At 37.8% G+C, this 14,289-nt stretch overlaps 1 protein-coding gene across 5 annotated transcripts in view; it reads left to right on the plus strand.

Moving 5' to 3' along the window:
• Positions 1–14,289, plus strand: part of HDAC11 (histone deacetylase 11) — a 770,405-nt gene that overhangs the window by 56,304 nt on the left and 699,812 nt on the right. For 4 of the 5 annotated variants that reach the window (XM_044078103.1, XM_044078105.1, XM_044078108.1 and 1 more), the window contains exon 2: positions 12,127–12,194. In XM_044078103.1, the coding sequence (XP_043934038.1) occupies positions 12,154–12,194 (41 nt within the window). In that variant the 5' untranslated portion in view covers positions 12,127–12,153. The remainder of the gene's footprint in view (positions 1–12,126; positions 12,195–14,289) is intronic. The other variant, XM_044078104.1, reaches the window with a different exon arrangement.

Genomic DNA, 14,289 nt, shown 5'->3' on the forward strand with positions numbered 1-14,289 from the left:
TCAAAGGCAGGTCATGCCTGTTAAACGTGGTGGACAACTTCAAAAAAGTCACCATAGCCATAGATAAAGGCAAATCCGTACATACAGCCTATCTTGACTTAGCCAAAGCCTTCGCCACAAACCCACATGCGGGCATCATTGATAAACTCTCCTATTTCAATGTCAACCTTTATGTCATCAGGTAGGTTGCTGACGGGCTCACCAACAGATCACACTCAAAGTTGGGGACTTCACCTCAGCCAGCAGACCTGTCCAAAGGGGTCAGTGCTGGGCCCCCTATTATTTAGAATATAGTTCTCAGAAGTTCAGGCCAAAACAAAGGGGTTGTGGCTGACTACGTTTGCTGAAGACTGCAAATTAGGTGCAATCATTAAATCCCCAAACAATGTCAATATATTTCAAGAAGGACTTAAACCAGTGATTGGTGCCAAAGCCATGGACTCAAACTCAAAACGATATCCCTGCAGACTATCGCATAAATAATTATACCTTAAGTAACAAGTCAGCAGTGAGAGACTTTAGAACACCTTGAATTTTTTTTTTCATTTTTTTATAAGAATTCCTATTCCAGAACATGTCTGATTTCCTTTAGATCCCCATACTGCCTGCACATTTTTCATTTGTCTTTGTTACATGTGATATCTAGCAAGCCAATAAATAAATCTATTTTTATTTTTTACACCATTCAGTCACAACCAAACCTCTTCTATGATTTCTAATGCTACTTGAATGTAATGCTAAAAGTTCAATAGAAAAGGAGAAAAAATGCCAAATTTGACTACCAGTAATCCAAAAAAAAAAAAAACCCAACTTGTCAGCAAAAACCTCTTCAGGTCTGCTTTAGTAATATCACCGTAAATGCCGTGCTCACATTAACGCTGACTTTTACACTGCATTTTCATTTCAAAACAAACTTTGTCAGATGCCAAAAACACACAATCTGTTAGTTTCCTTCTTATATATAACTAGTTATCCTTCCATCCAATAAAATTAACCCTTTAAGTATGTCCCGTTCTAAATCAAGTCTAATTTGTTCATATTATGGTACAAAATCCAAACTACTAAAAATACAAAAGTTAGCCTTCATCATCCTGTATTTGTTACAGTTTTACAAATAGCATAAGTTTTTATTTTCAAACTTGTTAAAACCTTCTAAAATCTTTTAAAATGTGGAAACCATATTGAATGTGCTTAAAGATAGTGTTAGAGCTCCATCTAGTAGGCAGTTTTTTATGCTACTTAAAAGAATAATGCATGCGTTTAAATTTTAAAATTTACATTCCAAGTTCAGCTAACTGTGGAAGAGCCTCCTTCAAGTCATTGTTGCTATAGGCCCTTTAATGAACCAAGATACCCAGGCTGCTTATTTGGACCCACTTGTGTCAATCAGATTACAACCAAACACTCTAGTCATGGACTAGTTTAGCTATCCCTCCATTGCCTGTGAAACTTACAAGAGTGCCAACATGCTAACAAAGGTTCCTGGACTTTAACACTAATACCCTGGAACAAGTAGTACAACCCAGCTCAAAGATTCATACCTGTCCTCAACAACATGGGTGACGTTGCACCACCACAAGTATAGGATCCTCACTGGTTAAATCTGATCCAAATCATTTACATTTGAATACTAACACCTGAACCCTCTTAGGTGAAATCAGGCTAAATGATTTCACCAAGCTAATATACCCTCCTAAGGGATGGCATAAATAATTTTCAGTTTGGTCCCAGATGGCATTGACAACTATACTAAGGTATACACAAATTGCCTGTACAGGACGACACAAATGTATTGAGCTGTACCTGATGGAACAAAACAAGGTCCTCAAGAAAAAACAAGCCTCCCTGGTGGACATCTAGCATTAATAAGTTATACAACATTTGAAGAAGTTGCTGTCTAAGAGTAAAAGAGCTTAACACTGGAAGAACACCCTCCTCTGCTTGAACAAACAAGACAACTCATAAAATCCCTTAAGGGCAACTTTGAAAAAATTTAGCAACCAAAAAGGATTTTAACAATTGCATCTTCAGCTATATCTGTAACCTAAAGGTAGGACCCTGTGTACTGAACTAACTGAGGATGGATCCAAAATTCAAAATAGCTAACCTATTAGCAGACAGGTTTGGCAAAAGTTTCCCCAATTCCAAACATTCCACAAAGCTTCCTCTACATTTCCCTACTTGAATCTTTAAAGAGCAAGTCATTAATGCTCTCCAGTTTAAAAACACAGCCTCTGTGGGACCGGATGCCATCCCAGGTTGCATTTTAAATGGTCTAAAACATGAGTTAATGACTCCATTAGGTACTCTGTTCAACCACAGCCTTAGTACTGGCTTTGTCCCTGCTGAATGGAAAACAACTGTCATCCCCCATAAAGGTACACCAACAGACCCTGGAACTACAGTACTAAGCCCACCTTATCTGTAAGGCCATGGAATGAATCATCATGGGCTTTATAAATAAGGATATAGGTGATCTACAAACCCTTGATCAACACAGTTTGGTATTGTCAAAGACAGGTCTTGCCTGTTACACTTGGTGGACCACTTCAAACGTGTCACCAGAGCCATAGATAAAGGCAAATCCGACATACAGCCTATCTTGACTTAGCCAAAGCCTTTGCCACAAACCCACATGCGGGCATCATTGATAAACTCTCCTATTTCAATGTCAACCTTTATGTCATCAGGTAGGTTGCTGACGGCTCACCAACAGATAACACTCAAAGTTGGGGACTTCACCTCAGCCAGTAGACCTGTCCAAAGGGGTCAGTGCTGGGCCCCTATTGTTTAGAATATAGTTCTCAAGTTCAGGCCAAAACAAAGGGGTTGTGGCTGACTACGTTTGCTGAAGACTGCAAATTAGGTGCAATCATTAAATCCCCAAACAATGTCAATATAGTTCAAGAAGGACTTAAACCAGTGATTGGTGCCAAAGCCATGGACTCAAACTCAAAACGATATCCCTGCAGACTATCGCATAAATAATTATACCTTAAGTAACAAGTCAGCAGTGAGAGACTTTAGAACACCTTGAATTTTTTTTTTCATTTTTATAAGAATTCCTATTCCAGAACATGTCTGATTTCCTTTAGATCCCCATACTGCCTGCACATTTTTCATTTGTCTTTGTTACATGTGATATCTAGCAAGCCAATAAATAAATCTATTTTTATTTTTTACACCATTCAGTCACAACCAAACCTCTTCTATGATTTCTAATGCTACTTGAATGTAATGCTAAAAGTTCAATAGAAAAGGAGAAAAAATGCCAAATTTGACTACCAGTAATCCAAAAAAAACCCAACTTGTCAGCAAAACCTCTTCAGGTCTGCTTTAGTAATATCACCGTAAATGCCGTGCTCACATTAACGCTGACTTTTACACTGCATTTTCATTTCAAAACAAACTTTGTCAGATGCCAAAAACACACAATCTGTTAGTTTCCTTCTTATATATAACTAGTTATCCTTCCATCCAATAAAATTAACCCTTTAAGTATGTCCCGTTCTAAATCAAGTCTAATTTGTTCATATTATGGTACAAAATCCAAACTACTAAAAATACAAAAGTTAGCCTTCATCATCCTGTATTTGTTACAGTTTTACAAATAGCATAAGTTTTTATTTTCAAACTTGTTAAAACCTTCTAAAATCTTTTAAAATGTGGAAACCATATTGAATGTGCTTAAAGATAGTGTTAGAGCTCCATCTAGTAGGCAGTTTTTTTTATGCTACTTAAAAGAATAATGCATGCGTTTAAATTTCTCCCTGGGCCTCGGCTGAAAATTGATTCATTCCAAGTTGGACTTCAGCTGTAAAGAAATGTTAAATAGATATTATACAATGCCTCCTCTAAAACGTGCACGCTGATTGGCCAGCCCAACCAGCGTGCCGTTAAATCCTCGATATACTAACGGAAAAGGTCCGTCCCGGACTTTTTCCGTTAGTATAAAACACTGTCTCGCTATGTTAAAAGAGTTTAACATAGCGGCACAGGTTTAAAAAAAGCAACGCAGATCTCCGTTGCTTTTTTTAAAGCTATCTCGCTATGTTAAACTCCTTTAACATACTGACACAGTAAAAGCAACGGAGATCTTGCTTCTCCGCTGCTTTTGCCCACAGCTCTGATGTACTGTAGGCTGCGCAGTACATCAGAACTGCTGAACACCAGACAGCTGCGGAAGGGCAGCAAGAGGATTATACAATGCCATTATTTAAGAAAAGTAATTATTTCTTTTCTTAAATAATGTCATTAATATAACAATAACCATTCTGGGGGTAATGCTGGATTTACCCACGGTTGTCTTTGTTTGGTCCTTCGGGCTTCCCTGGGACCAAACCATCCAACCGTGGGTAAATCCAGCATTACCCACACCCAGGCGTGGGTTATTGCTATAAAATATAATTGCAGTGATGTGGTAGTATTCACAGTGGCTAAGGTATTGAATTTAAGGAAATGTGCATCTTGGTTCAAAGTTAATCGCTCCACATGTGCTTGATTACACAGAACAGTATCATAAGCTCTTAGAATGTTTTTTTGCTTAAATGATTGTTTTTCATTCTCCTGATGCTGTTTCCTTCTAGCAGACTCTTAGTGTATTGTTCTGCTGACTGCACACTTTTTAATATGATCTATATGCAGTTAAGGGAAATTTTTATCACACTGATTCCTGTAATACAGAAGTATCGGTTCTCAGTTAGAGTCTGAAAAATATGCATTTCTAGAATAAGTATCTGATTCTGTAGCCATTTAAGGGAAATTCTTAACATTGTTTGTAACTTGTGTGATTCCAGTGCCATTTCAAACCTGAGTCTGGATTAGAAGTATAATGTTTTCCCAATTCCCCATTGGGGTTTCCCCCTTTGGTGTTATTTTTTTTAACTTGGGCCTTTTTTTTTCCGTATAGTGCCTTTTTGTTGGTAAGGCCTAAAGAACAAAATTTTCAATGTGAAAATATCACCTACAAATAAAATAAAAGTTAGTGCTAGGAGTTTAAATCAGAAACTACACTCTCTGGAAGTACTCCTGTCACTGGAGGATGTTGAGGATGTTGAGATTTGTGCAGTCACAGAAACTTGGCTCAGGGCCACAGAGAGTGTCCCGGCATTGCAAGACTACAATTCCTTCCACACTTTCAGACTGCAAAATGAATGTGTGAGAACCAAAGGAGGAAGAGTATCTGTCTTCATCAAAGATAAGTACACCTCCAGACTGATTAGACAGGAAAACTCTGTGGAATTACTCCAAGTTCAGCTAACTGTGGGCGAGAGCCTCCTTCAAGTCATTGTTAGCTATAGGCCCCCTTTAATGAACCAAGATACCCAGGCTGCTTATTTGGATCCACTTGTGTCAATCAGATTACAACCAAACACTCTAGTCATGGACTAGTTTAGCTATCCCTCCATTGCCTGTGAAACTTACAAGAGTGCCAACATGCTGACGCAAAGGTTCCTGGACTTTAACACTAATACCCTGGAACAAGTAGTGTACAACCCCACAAGGGGCTCAAAGATTCCCTACCTGGTCCTCAACAACATGGGTGACTGTTGCACCACCACAAGTATAGGATCCTCACTGGTTAAATCTGATCGCAAATCATTTACATTTGAAGTAGCTGTAACAGCTGAACCCCTCTTAGGTGAAATCAGGCTAAATGATTTCACCAAAGCTAATATACCCTCCTAAGGGATGGCATAAATAATTTCCAAGTTGCTGTTCCTACAGATGGCATTGACAACTATACTAAGGTATACACAAATTCCCTGTACAGACACTTACACAAATGTATTGACACGGCTGTACCTGATGGGAACAAAACAAGGTCCTCAAGAAAAAAACAAGCCTCCCTGGTGGACATCTAGCATTAATAAGTTATACAACATTTGGAAGAAGTTGCTGTCTAAGAGTAAAAAAAAGAGTGGTCCTAACACTGGAAGAACACCCTCCTCTGCTTGAACAAACAAGACAACTCATAAAATCCCTTAAGGGCAACTTTGAAAAAAATTTAGCAACCATGGCCAAGGATAGCTATAAAGACACTCTCTTCAGCTATATCTGTAACCTAAAAGGTAGGACCCAGATGTGTACTGAACTAACTGAGGATGGCATCCCACACAATGATCCTGCAAAAATAGCTAACCTATTAGCCGACAGGTTTGGCAAAAAGTTTGCCCCCCCCAGTTCCCTCCAAACATTCCACAAAGCATTCCTTCTACATTTCCCTACTTGAATCTTTAAAGAGCAAGTCATTAATGCTCTCCAGTTTTAAAAACACAGCCTCTGTGGGACCGGATGCCATCCCAGGTTGCATTTTAAATGGTCTAAAACATGAGTTAATGACTCCATTAGGTACTCTGTTCAACCACAGCCTTAGTACTGGCTTTGTCCCTGCTGAGTGGAAAACAACTGTCATCCCCATTCATAAACGGGGTACACCAACAGACCCTGGAACTACAGACACTTAAGCTTAACCAGCCTTATCTGTAAGGCCATGGAATGAATCATCATGGGCTTTATAAATAAGGATATAGGTGATCTCCAAACCCTTGATCGAACACAGTTTGGTTTTGTCAAAGGCAGGTCATGCCTGTTAAACGTGGTGGACAACTTCAAAAAAGTCACCATAGCCATAGATAAAGGCAAATCCGTACATACAGCCTATCTTGACTTAGCCAAAGCCTTTGCCACAAACCCACATGCGGGCATCATTGATAAACTCTCCTATTTCAATGTCAACCTTTATGTCATCAGGTAGGTTGCTGACGGGCTCACCAACAGATCACACTCAAAGTTGGGGACTTCACCTCAGCCAGCAGACCTGTCCACAGGGGTCAGTGCTGGGCCCCCTATTGTTTAGAATATAGTTCTCAGAAGTTCAGGCCAAAACAAAGGGGTTGTGGCTGACTACGTTTGCTGAAGACTGCAAATTAGGTGCAATCATTAAATCCCCAAACAATGTCAATATAGTTCAAGAAGGACTTAAACCAGTGATTGGTGCCAAAGCCATGGACTCAAACTCAAAACGATATCCCTGCAGACTATCGCATAAATAATTATACCTTAAGTAACAAGTCAGCAGTGAGAGACTTTAGAACACCTTGAATTTTTTTTTTTCATTTTTTTATAAGAATTCCTATTCCAGAACATGTCTGATTTCCTTTAGATCCCCATACTGCCTGCACATTTTTCATTTGTCTTTGTTACATGTGATATCTAGCAAGCCAATAAATAAATCTATTTTTATTTTTTACACCATTCAGTCACAACCAAACCTCTTCTATGATTTCTAATGCTACTTGAATGTAATGCTAAAAGTTCAATAGAAAAGGAGAAAAAATGCCAAATTTGACTACCAGTAATCCAAAAAAAAAAACCCAACTTGTCAGCAAAAACCTCTTCAGGTCTGCTTTAGTAATATCACCGTAAATGCCGTGCTCACATTAACGCTGACTTTTACACTGCATTTTCATTTCAAAACAAACTTTGTCAGATGCCAAAAACACACAATCTGTTAGTTTCCTTCTTATATATAACTAGTTATCCTTCCATCCAATAAAATTAACCCTTTAAGTATGTCCCGTTCTAAATCAAGTCTAATTTGTTCATATTATGGTACAAAATCCAAACTACTAAAAATACAAAAGTTAGCCTTCATCATCCTGTATTTGTTACAGTTTTACAAATAGCATAACATAAGTTTTTATTTTCAAACTTGTTAAAACCTTCTAAAATCTTTTAAAATGTGGAAACCATATTGAATGTGCTTAAAAATAGTGTTAGAGCTCCATCTAGTAGGCAGTTTTTTTTATGCTACTTAAAAGAATAATGCATGCGTTTAAATTTCTCCCTGGGCCTCGGCTGAAAATTGATTCATTCCAAGTTGGACTTCAGCTGTAAAGAAATGTTAAATAGATATTATACAATGCCTCCTCTAAAACGTGCACGCTGATTGGCCAGCCCAACCAGCGTGCCCGTTGTAAATCCCTCGATATACTAACGGAAAAAGGTCCGGTCGCCCGGACTTTTTCCGTTAGTATAAAACACTGTCTCGCTATGTTAAAAGAGTTTAACATAGCGGCACAGGTTTAAAAAAAGCAACGCAGATCTCCGTTGCTTTTTTTAAAGCTATCTCGCTATGTTAAACTCCTTTAACATAGTGACACAGTGTGTAAAAAGCAACGGAGATCTTGCGTTCTCCGTTGCTTTTGCCCACAGCTCTGATGTACTGCGTAGGCATGCGCAGTACATCAGAACTGCCGCGGAACACCAGACAGCTGCGGAAGGGCAGCAAAGAGGCATTATACAATGCCATTATTTAAGAAAAGTAATTATTTCTTTTCTTAAATAATGTCATTATATAACAATAACCATTTCTGGGTGGATAATGCTGGATTTACCCACGGTTGTCTTTGTTTGGTCCTTCGGGCTTCGCCCTTGGGACCAAACCATGCCAACCGTGGATAAATCCAGCATTACCCACACCCAGGCGTGGGTTATTGCTATAAAATATAATTGCAGTGATGTGGTAGTATTCACAGTGGCTAAGGTATTGAATTTAAGGAAATGTGCATCTTGGTTCAAAGTTAATCACTCCACATGTGCTTGATTACACAGAACAGTATCATAAGCTCTTAGAATGTTTTTTTGCTTAAATGATTGTTTTTCATTCTACTGATGCTGTTTCCTTCTAGCAGACTCTTAGTGTATTGTTCTGCTGACTGCACACTTTTAATATGATCTATATGCATTTAAGGGAAATTTTTTATTACACTGATTCCTGTAATACAGAAGTATCGGTTCTCAGTTAGAGTCTGAAAAATATGCATTTCTAGAATAAGTATCTGATTCTGTAGCCATTTAAGGGAAATTCTTAACATTGTTTGTAACTTGTATGATTCCGAAGTGCCAGTTCTCAGCCTGAGTCTGGATTAGAAGTATAATGAATCTTTGTGTCTGCTTTCCAAGACTGAGTTTCACTGAGTATATAGCCACACAGGCCCAGAACAGTTTGGCCCAAGGTTGACTTTCTTTGTTTAGCAGGAAGATAAGTAAAGTATATTTGTAGTTTGCTGTATTTGCTGCACTTTGCAATGCAATTGATGCAGCTCCAGTCCCTATTGCAATATTACTAGCTTTTTTTTTTTTAATGTAACATAGGCAATTTATTCCTCAAGGGCAGGAGTCACTTTATTTGTAGATGAAACAATGAAATATAAAGTTGTTTGCTAGCAGCAACCTCTTCATTAGATCTCTTTAATGTGAAATTATTTAGATGACTTTACTTCTGCAGAGATTGTGCATATTTACTGATATTCATGGATTGTAGATGTTGAGTAGACTTTTATGATAAAAATGTTCTGAATTGGTCAGTTTTGTCATTATTGGTTCATGCATTTTGTTTCCTTGCTTACTGGAAAAATGTTCAAAACAAGAAATTTAAAATGCGCTCTAACAAGTGTACTGTATTATATAGTGGAATACAATTTAATACAGTCAGGAAGGTGCATCAAAGAACACATGTAGGTTTTGTGTGCAAGGGGCCTATGATTTGAAAACAGCCCAAAGATAATCTTTATCCACCACTGGCCAGATGCATTTTCTTTGAATATGGGTTTCAATGCTGTTTCAATGAATGTGAGTTTCAAGGGCAGAGACATTTTAATGCTAAGTCCATTCTCATTGTGAGACTGTGTTGCTTTGTTTAGCAGGTATTTATTAGTGTTTTTGTTATAAAATGTTAAATAAAAGTAAATGTTTTAAACTAAATCCACATAATCATTGTAGAAGTAAAGCAGTGTGGACATTACAGTGTTTATGGTAAATGGGGCAAAATAGCCAAGTAATGGGACATTGGAATGGTTGCAGGGGAGAGGGCTGTGTATGGTGGGGCCCCATTTGACCATGTTTTTGTGAGGGGGGAAGGGAGGCAAACCCAAAGACTGCCCCAGGTGGCACAAACTCTAGCTATGCTACTGATCAGTAGGCCAAGGAAAATTATTTCTGGAGGTCATAGCAAACAAGAAGCAAACTATAATATTCTTTGCAAAGATTAATATTACCCACCATTAAATGCCCTACTTTTACTACAAAACCCACATACTGCAAGTCACCAAAAACAAAATCCTAAGGTTCATCATCTTCTCCCTTCGCAGTGAACATCATTGCTACACATTTAAAACAATGGTTATCATTTACTACAGGGTCTGGGGATATATTTTGGTTGTCTGTTCTTCAGTTTGCATTTGAAAGTTGGTATCCCACAATTTTGTTGGAGTGGGTGGGGTTACATAATTATGTATGCAAAGTTTATGTTAATCAGTGTACAGATTTGTACCTATTTTTCATGGGCCTTTGTCCAGATTTTTGATATTACCAGGTTGAGAGGTATGCTCATATACATTACAAAGTCAAAGAAAGCTGGTTCTACTTTTTAGTTAAAACATATCATAAAACATTATTTTTGTTTTTATTACTGTTATAACTTTGCAGCTCTCATTTTCAAAAGTGGGGTAATTGAAATATTTTCATTGAGGCCTGGGAATTTATTGGCTTCTAATGTAATTTGCCACCATAATTCTCTATATTCTATTCTTGTTTCCCATGGCCCTCCCCTTAGATATTTCTGTATGTCCTCTAGGACAAAAAATAAAAACGTAGCCTTTGTGCATTTCTTGGTGTTCTTGTACAAAGCATATTTATTATTTTTAGTCATCAACTCAGAAAAAGAATATATGAGCACAATTATGACGTACAGACTAAAAATGAGAAAAACGCTTTGTACGAGCAAGTTTTAACTCTTGCTTATCCATATCTGAAGTCCTGCATTACAAATTTATTTTCTTGTTGGTTATAGTTCCAAGCTCTTAAAAAAAATTATCTTCCTATGGTGCTGCTTAATTTTTTTTCAGTCTCAGTCATAGTTTGTTTCCAGCAAGTAAGTTTTCAAATATCACTTAACAAACATTTTTAACTACCAAATTAATTAATGCTCTTATGTCTTTAATGTCAAATACTAGAGGGAAAGCAATGGCATCCATAATGTCATACCTGTTCACACATTTTTACTTTTTATTCTTATCACTAGATGTCTTCTCTGTGGCTGTTGAGAAACCGCAAACCTCTGTCCCCTCTCAGTTCCATCTTGCATTCTTCCTTGCCTTGCTGCATGTGCATAACTTCCTTCTTGTAACAAAAACCCTGTTGCTGAGGTAAACCCTTAAAACTGTCTACCCCACCAGCCAAGAATATCTCCAGTGTTTCCCTTCACCAGCTGCTGATTCTGCTTCCAACCTCTCTTTTTAGTTCTCCTGTACTTCTCTCTCCACCATGTCACTCCATCTCTGTTCTTCTGTGTCCTTTGGCTTTGCCTGGTTCATTATATCTACCAGAACCTTTATCTTCAATTCTCCAGTCCTCCAATTTCCAATTCTGTAACAATTGTTTCATGCATTTCTCTTTCCTTCAGTAAGTTCCCCTACTCCTTTCTCCATCTTTGCTGCATTCTCCTCCCTCTCCCTCTTGGAATTTGTAGCAGCTCTCTAACACCATCTAACAGCCCCAGAAAGTATTTCACTTCCTCTCCTTCAAAGAGTACAGGAAGTTCTCCTGCGACCTGGCCAGATTTACTCCAGTAGCATAAATATGACTTTGGGTTTTCTCTGAAAAGACTCCACTAGCTGGGCAAGACTAACCTGGTAACAAAGGATAAATAAATAAATTTAAAATTTTTGAGAGTTAATCCGGATTACTTGGAATACTGTATGTAGTTAATGATGTAGTTAATGGGCTGTACTGGGGAGATTTTCTTACAGAGGATAAATTCATGACATTGCAGTAACTAGATTAGAGGGCCAGTTAACGTGGTAGATACAACAATATGAGAGAGCTTATTTATCCCTGCTTTGGTTTTCAGTTTGTCCTGAATAATAGGAAAACTGATATAAATTAAGATTATTACATTGAGATGGAGACTTTTTGTTTTCACCTGTGCTGCTTTATTTTCATTTTAATATACCTTTTTATATAGTTATTGTGATTGTTATAAAAATTATTAATACAAAAAAAATGTAACCACCATCTTTCCCAAATTAGTAGATTCACTTAGACTTTTTCTCATATTTTCAGCAGAATAAAAAAATGAAAATGTAAGGCATGAAAATGTCCCAGAAAGAAGTCAAAGAAGACAAAAAAACGTAAGTTGAATCACTTGATTTATGTGATTTCGTTGTTGAGTAATAGTGTGTCATATTTAATATTGTTTAATTTGGATTTGTAATAAATCTGCTTTTCTTTCTCAGAAGCTGAAGCAAATATGCTGCTGTAGAAGCTGTGACCACTGCCCTCCCCCATTTTTTTTATTTTACAAACAAATCAACGTGGATAAAGATGTACAGTGTGTGTGTGTATATGTGTGTGTGTGTGTGTGTGTGTGTATCTATATACATACACACACATATATATATATATATATATATATATATATATATATATATATATATATAGATATATAGGTCTGCTTCAAAACATTGAGACCTCCTCTTCTTTTTCTTTTGGCTGTTCCCATTAGGAGTCACCACAGCGGATCATCTGTTTCCATTTCTTCCTGTCCTCTACATCTTGCTCTGTCACATCAACCACCTGCATGTCCTCTCTCACCACATCCATACCCTTATCTTAGGCCTTCTTCTTTTCCTCTTACCAGGCAGGTTCATCCTTAGCATCCTTTTCCCAATATACCCAGCATCCCTGCTCAGCACATGTCCAAACCAACACAATCTCGCCTCTCTGGCTTTGTCTCCAAACTGTTCAATCTGGGCTGACCGTCTAATATACTTATTCCTAATCCTGTCTACCCTTGTCAAACCCAGTGCAAATCTTAACATCTTTAACTCTGCCATGTCCAGCTCTGACTCCTGCCTTTTTGTCAGTCCCACTGTCTCCAACCCATATAACATAGCTGGTCTCACTACCCTCTTGTAAACCTTCCATTTCACTCTTACTGGTACTCGTCTGTCACAAATCACTCCTGACACTCTTCTCCACCCACTCCACCCTGCCAGTACTCTCCTTCACCTCTCTTCCACACTCGCCATTACTCTGAACGGTTGAGCCCAAGTATTTAAACTCATCCACCTTCGCCAGCTTTACTCCCTGCATCCTCACCATTCCTCTATCCTCCCTCTCATTCACACACATATATTCTGTCTTAGTCCTGCTGACCTTCATTCCTCTTCTCTCTAGAGCATATCTCCACCTCTCCAGGGTCTCCTCAACCTGTTCCCTAGTCTCACTACATATCACAATGTCATCTGCAAGCAACATAGTCCACGGGGACTCCTGTCTGATCTTGTCTGTCAACCTGTCCATCACTACAGTTTGAGACCATAACATTGAAAACCTCAAACAACGAAAACTCAGAACATAGGAAACTACAACGCACATACAAATAACATCCCCTCCACCTATAACAACACCAAAGTAAGAAACACACTTTTGACTACATTTCTGCAGGGAGGCAAGCCCCCTTGCACCCCAAATTGGGGCTCTGCCCCCCATAAATTAAATATACAAACTCCTAGATCGCACTACAGTGGAAAAAAGTTAATATCCTAACCCCACTGTAACATGATCACTGTAGAGAATGTAAAATATGGATGTGTTGCTTTCATGCAAGTTGAGTTATTGTTCTGAGAAGTGCTGGGAGAAATGAGTAGGGGAACAAGTGTTTATTTTGCCAATCTGTACATGTTTTTAGGCCATACAGGTAAGTTATTTAGACATTGTTTTTATATTCTGTATGGTGATCGCGATACAGTGAGGTTAGGAAACTAACTTTTCCATTGTAGTACGATCTTGGAGTCAATATATTTAATTTATGGGGGGTGTGGGGGGGAGCAGCCCCCCTGCAAAAACGTAGTAAAAATGTGTTTGTTAGTTTGGTGGTGTTTATAGGTGGAGAGGATGTTTTTGCATTGTAGTTTTCAGTCTTACGAAGATATATATATATATATATATATATATATATATATATATATATATATATATCTGTAAATAAATACATATATATGTATATACATATATGTATATATGCACACACACACACATATATATATATATTTATATACATATATATGTGTGTGTGTATATATGTGTATATATATATATATATATATATATATATATATATATATATATATATATGGGTCTACTACTAATGCCGATTTCCGACAGAAAACTCACCGACGCCAGATGACCGACAGGTAAGTGTACCGACAGGGTGATTTGCCG

The sequence above is a fragment of the Protopterus annectens genome, chromosome 7.part0 (genome assembly GCF_019279795.1).
Source record: "Protopterus annectens isolate FY-2018-M chromosome 7.part0, PAN1.0, whole genome shotgun sequence".
NCBI classification, from domain to species: domain Eukaryota; kingdom Metazoa; phylum Chordata; order Ceratodontiformes; family Protopteridae; genus Protopterus; species Protopterus annectens.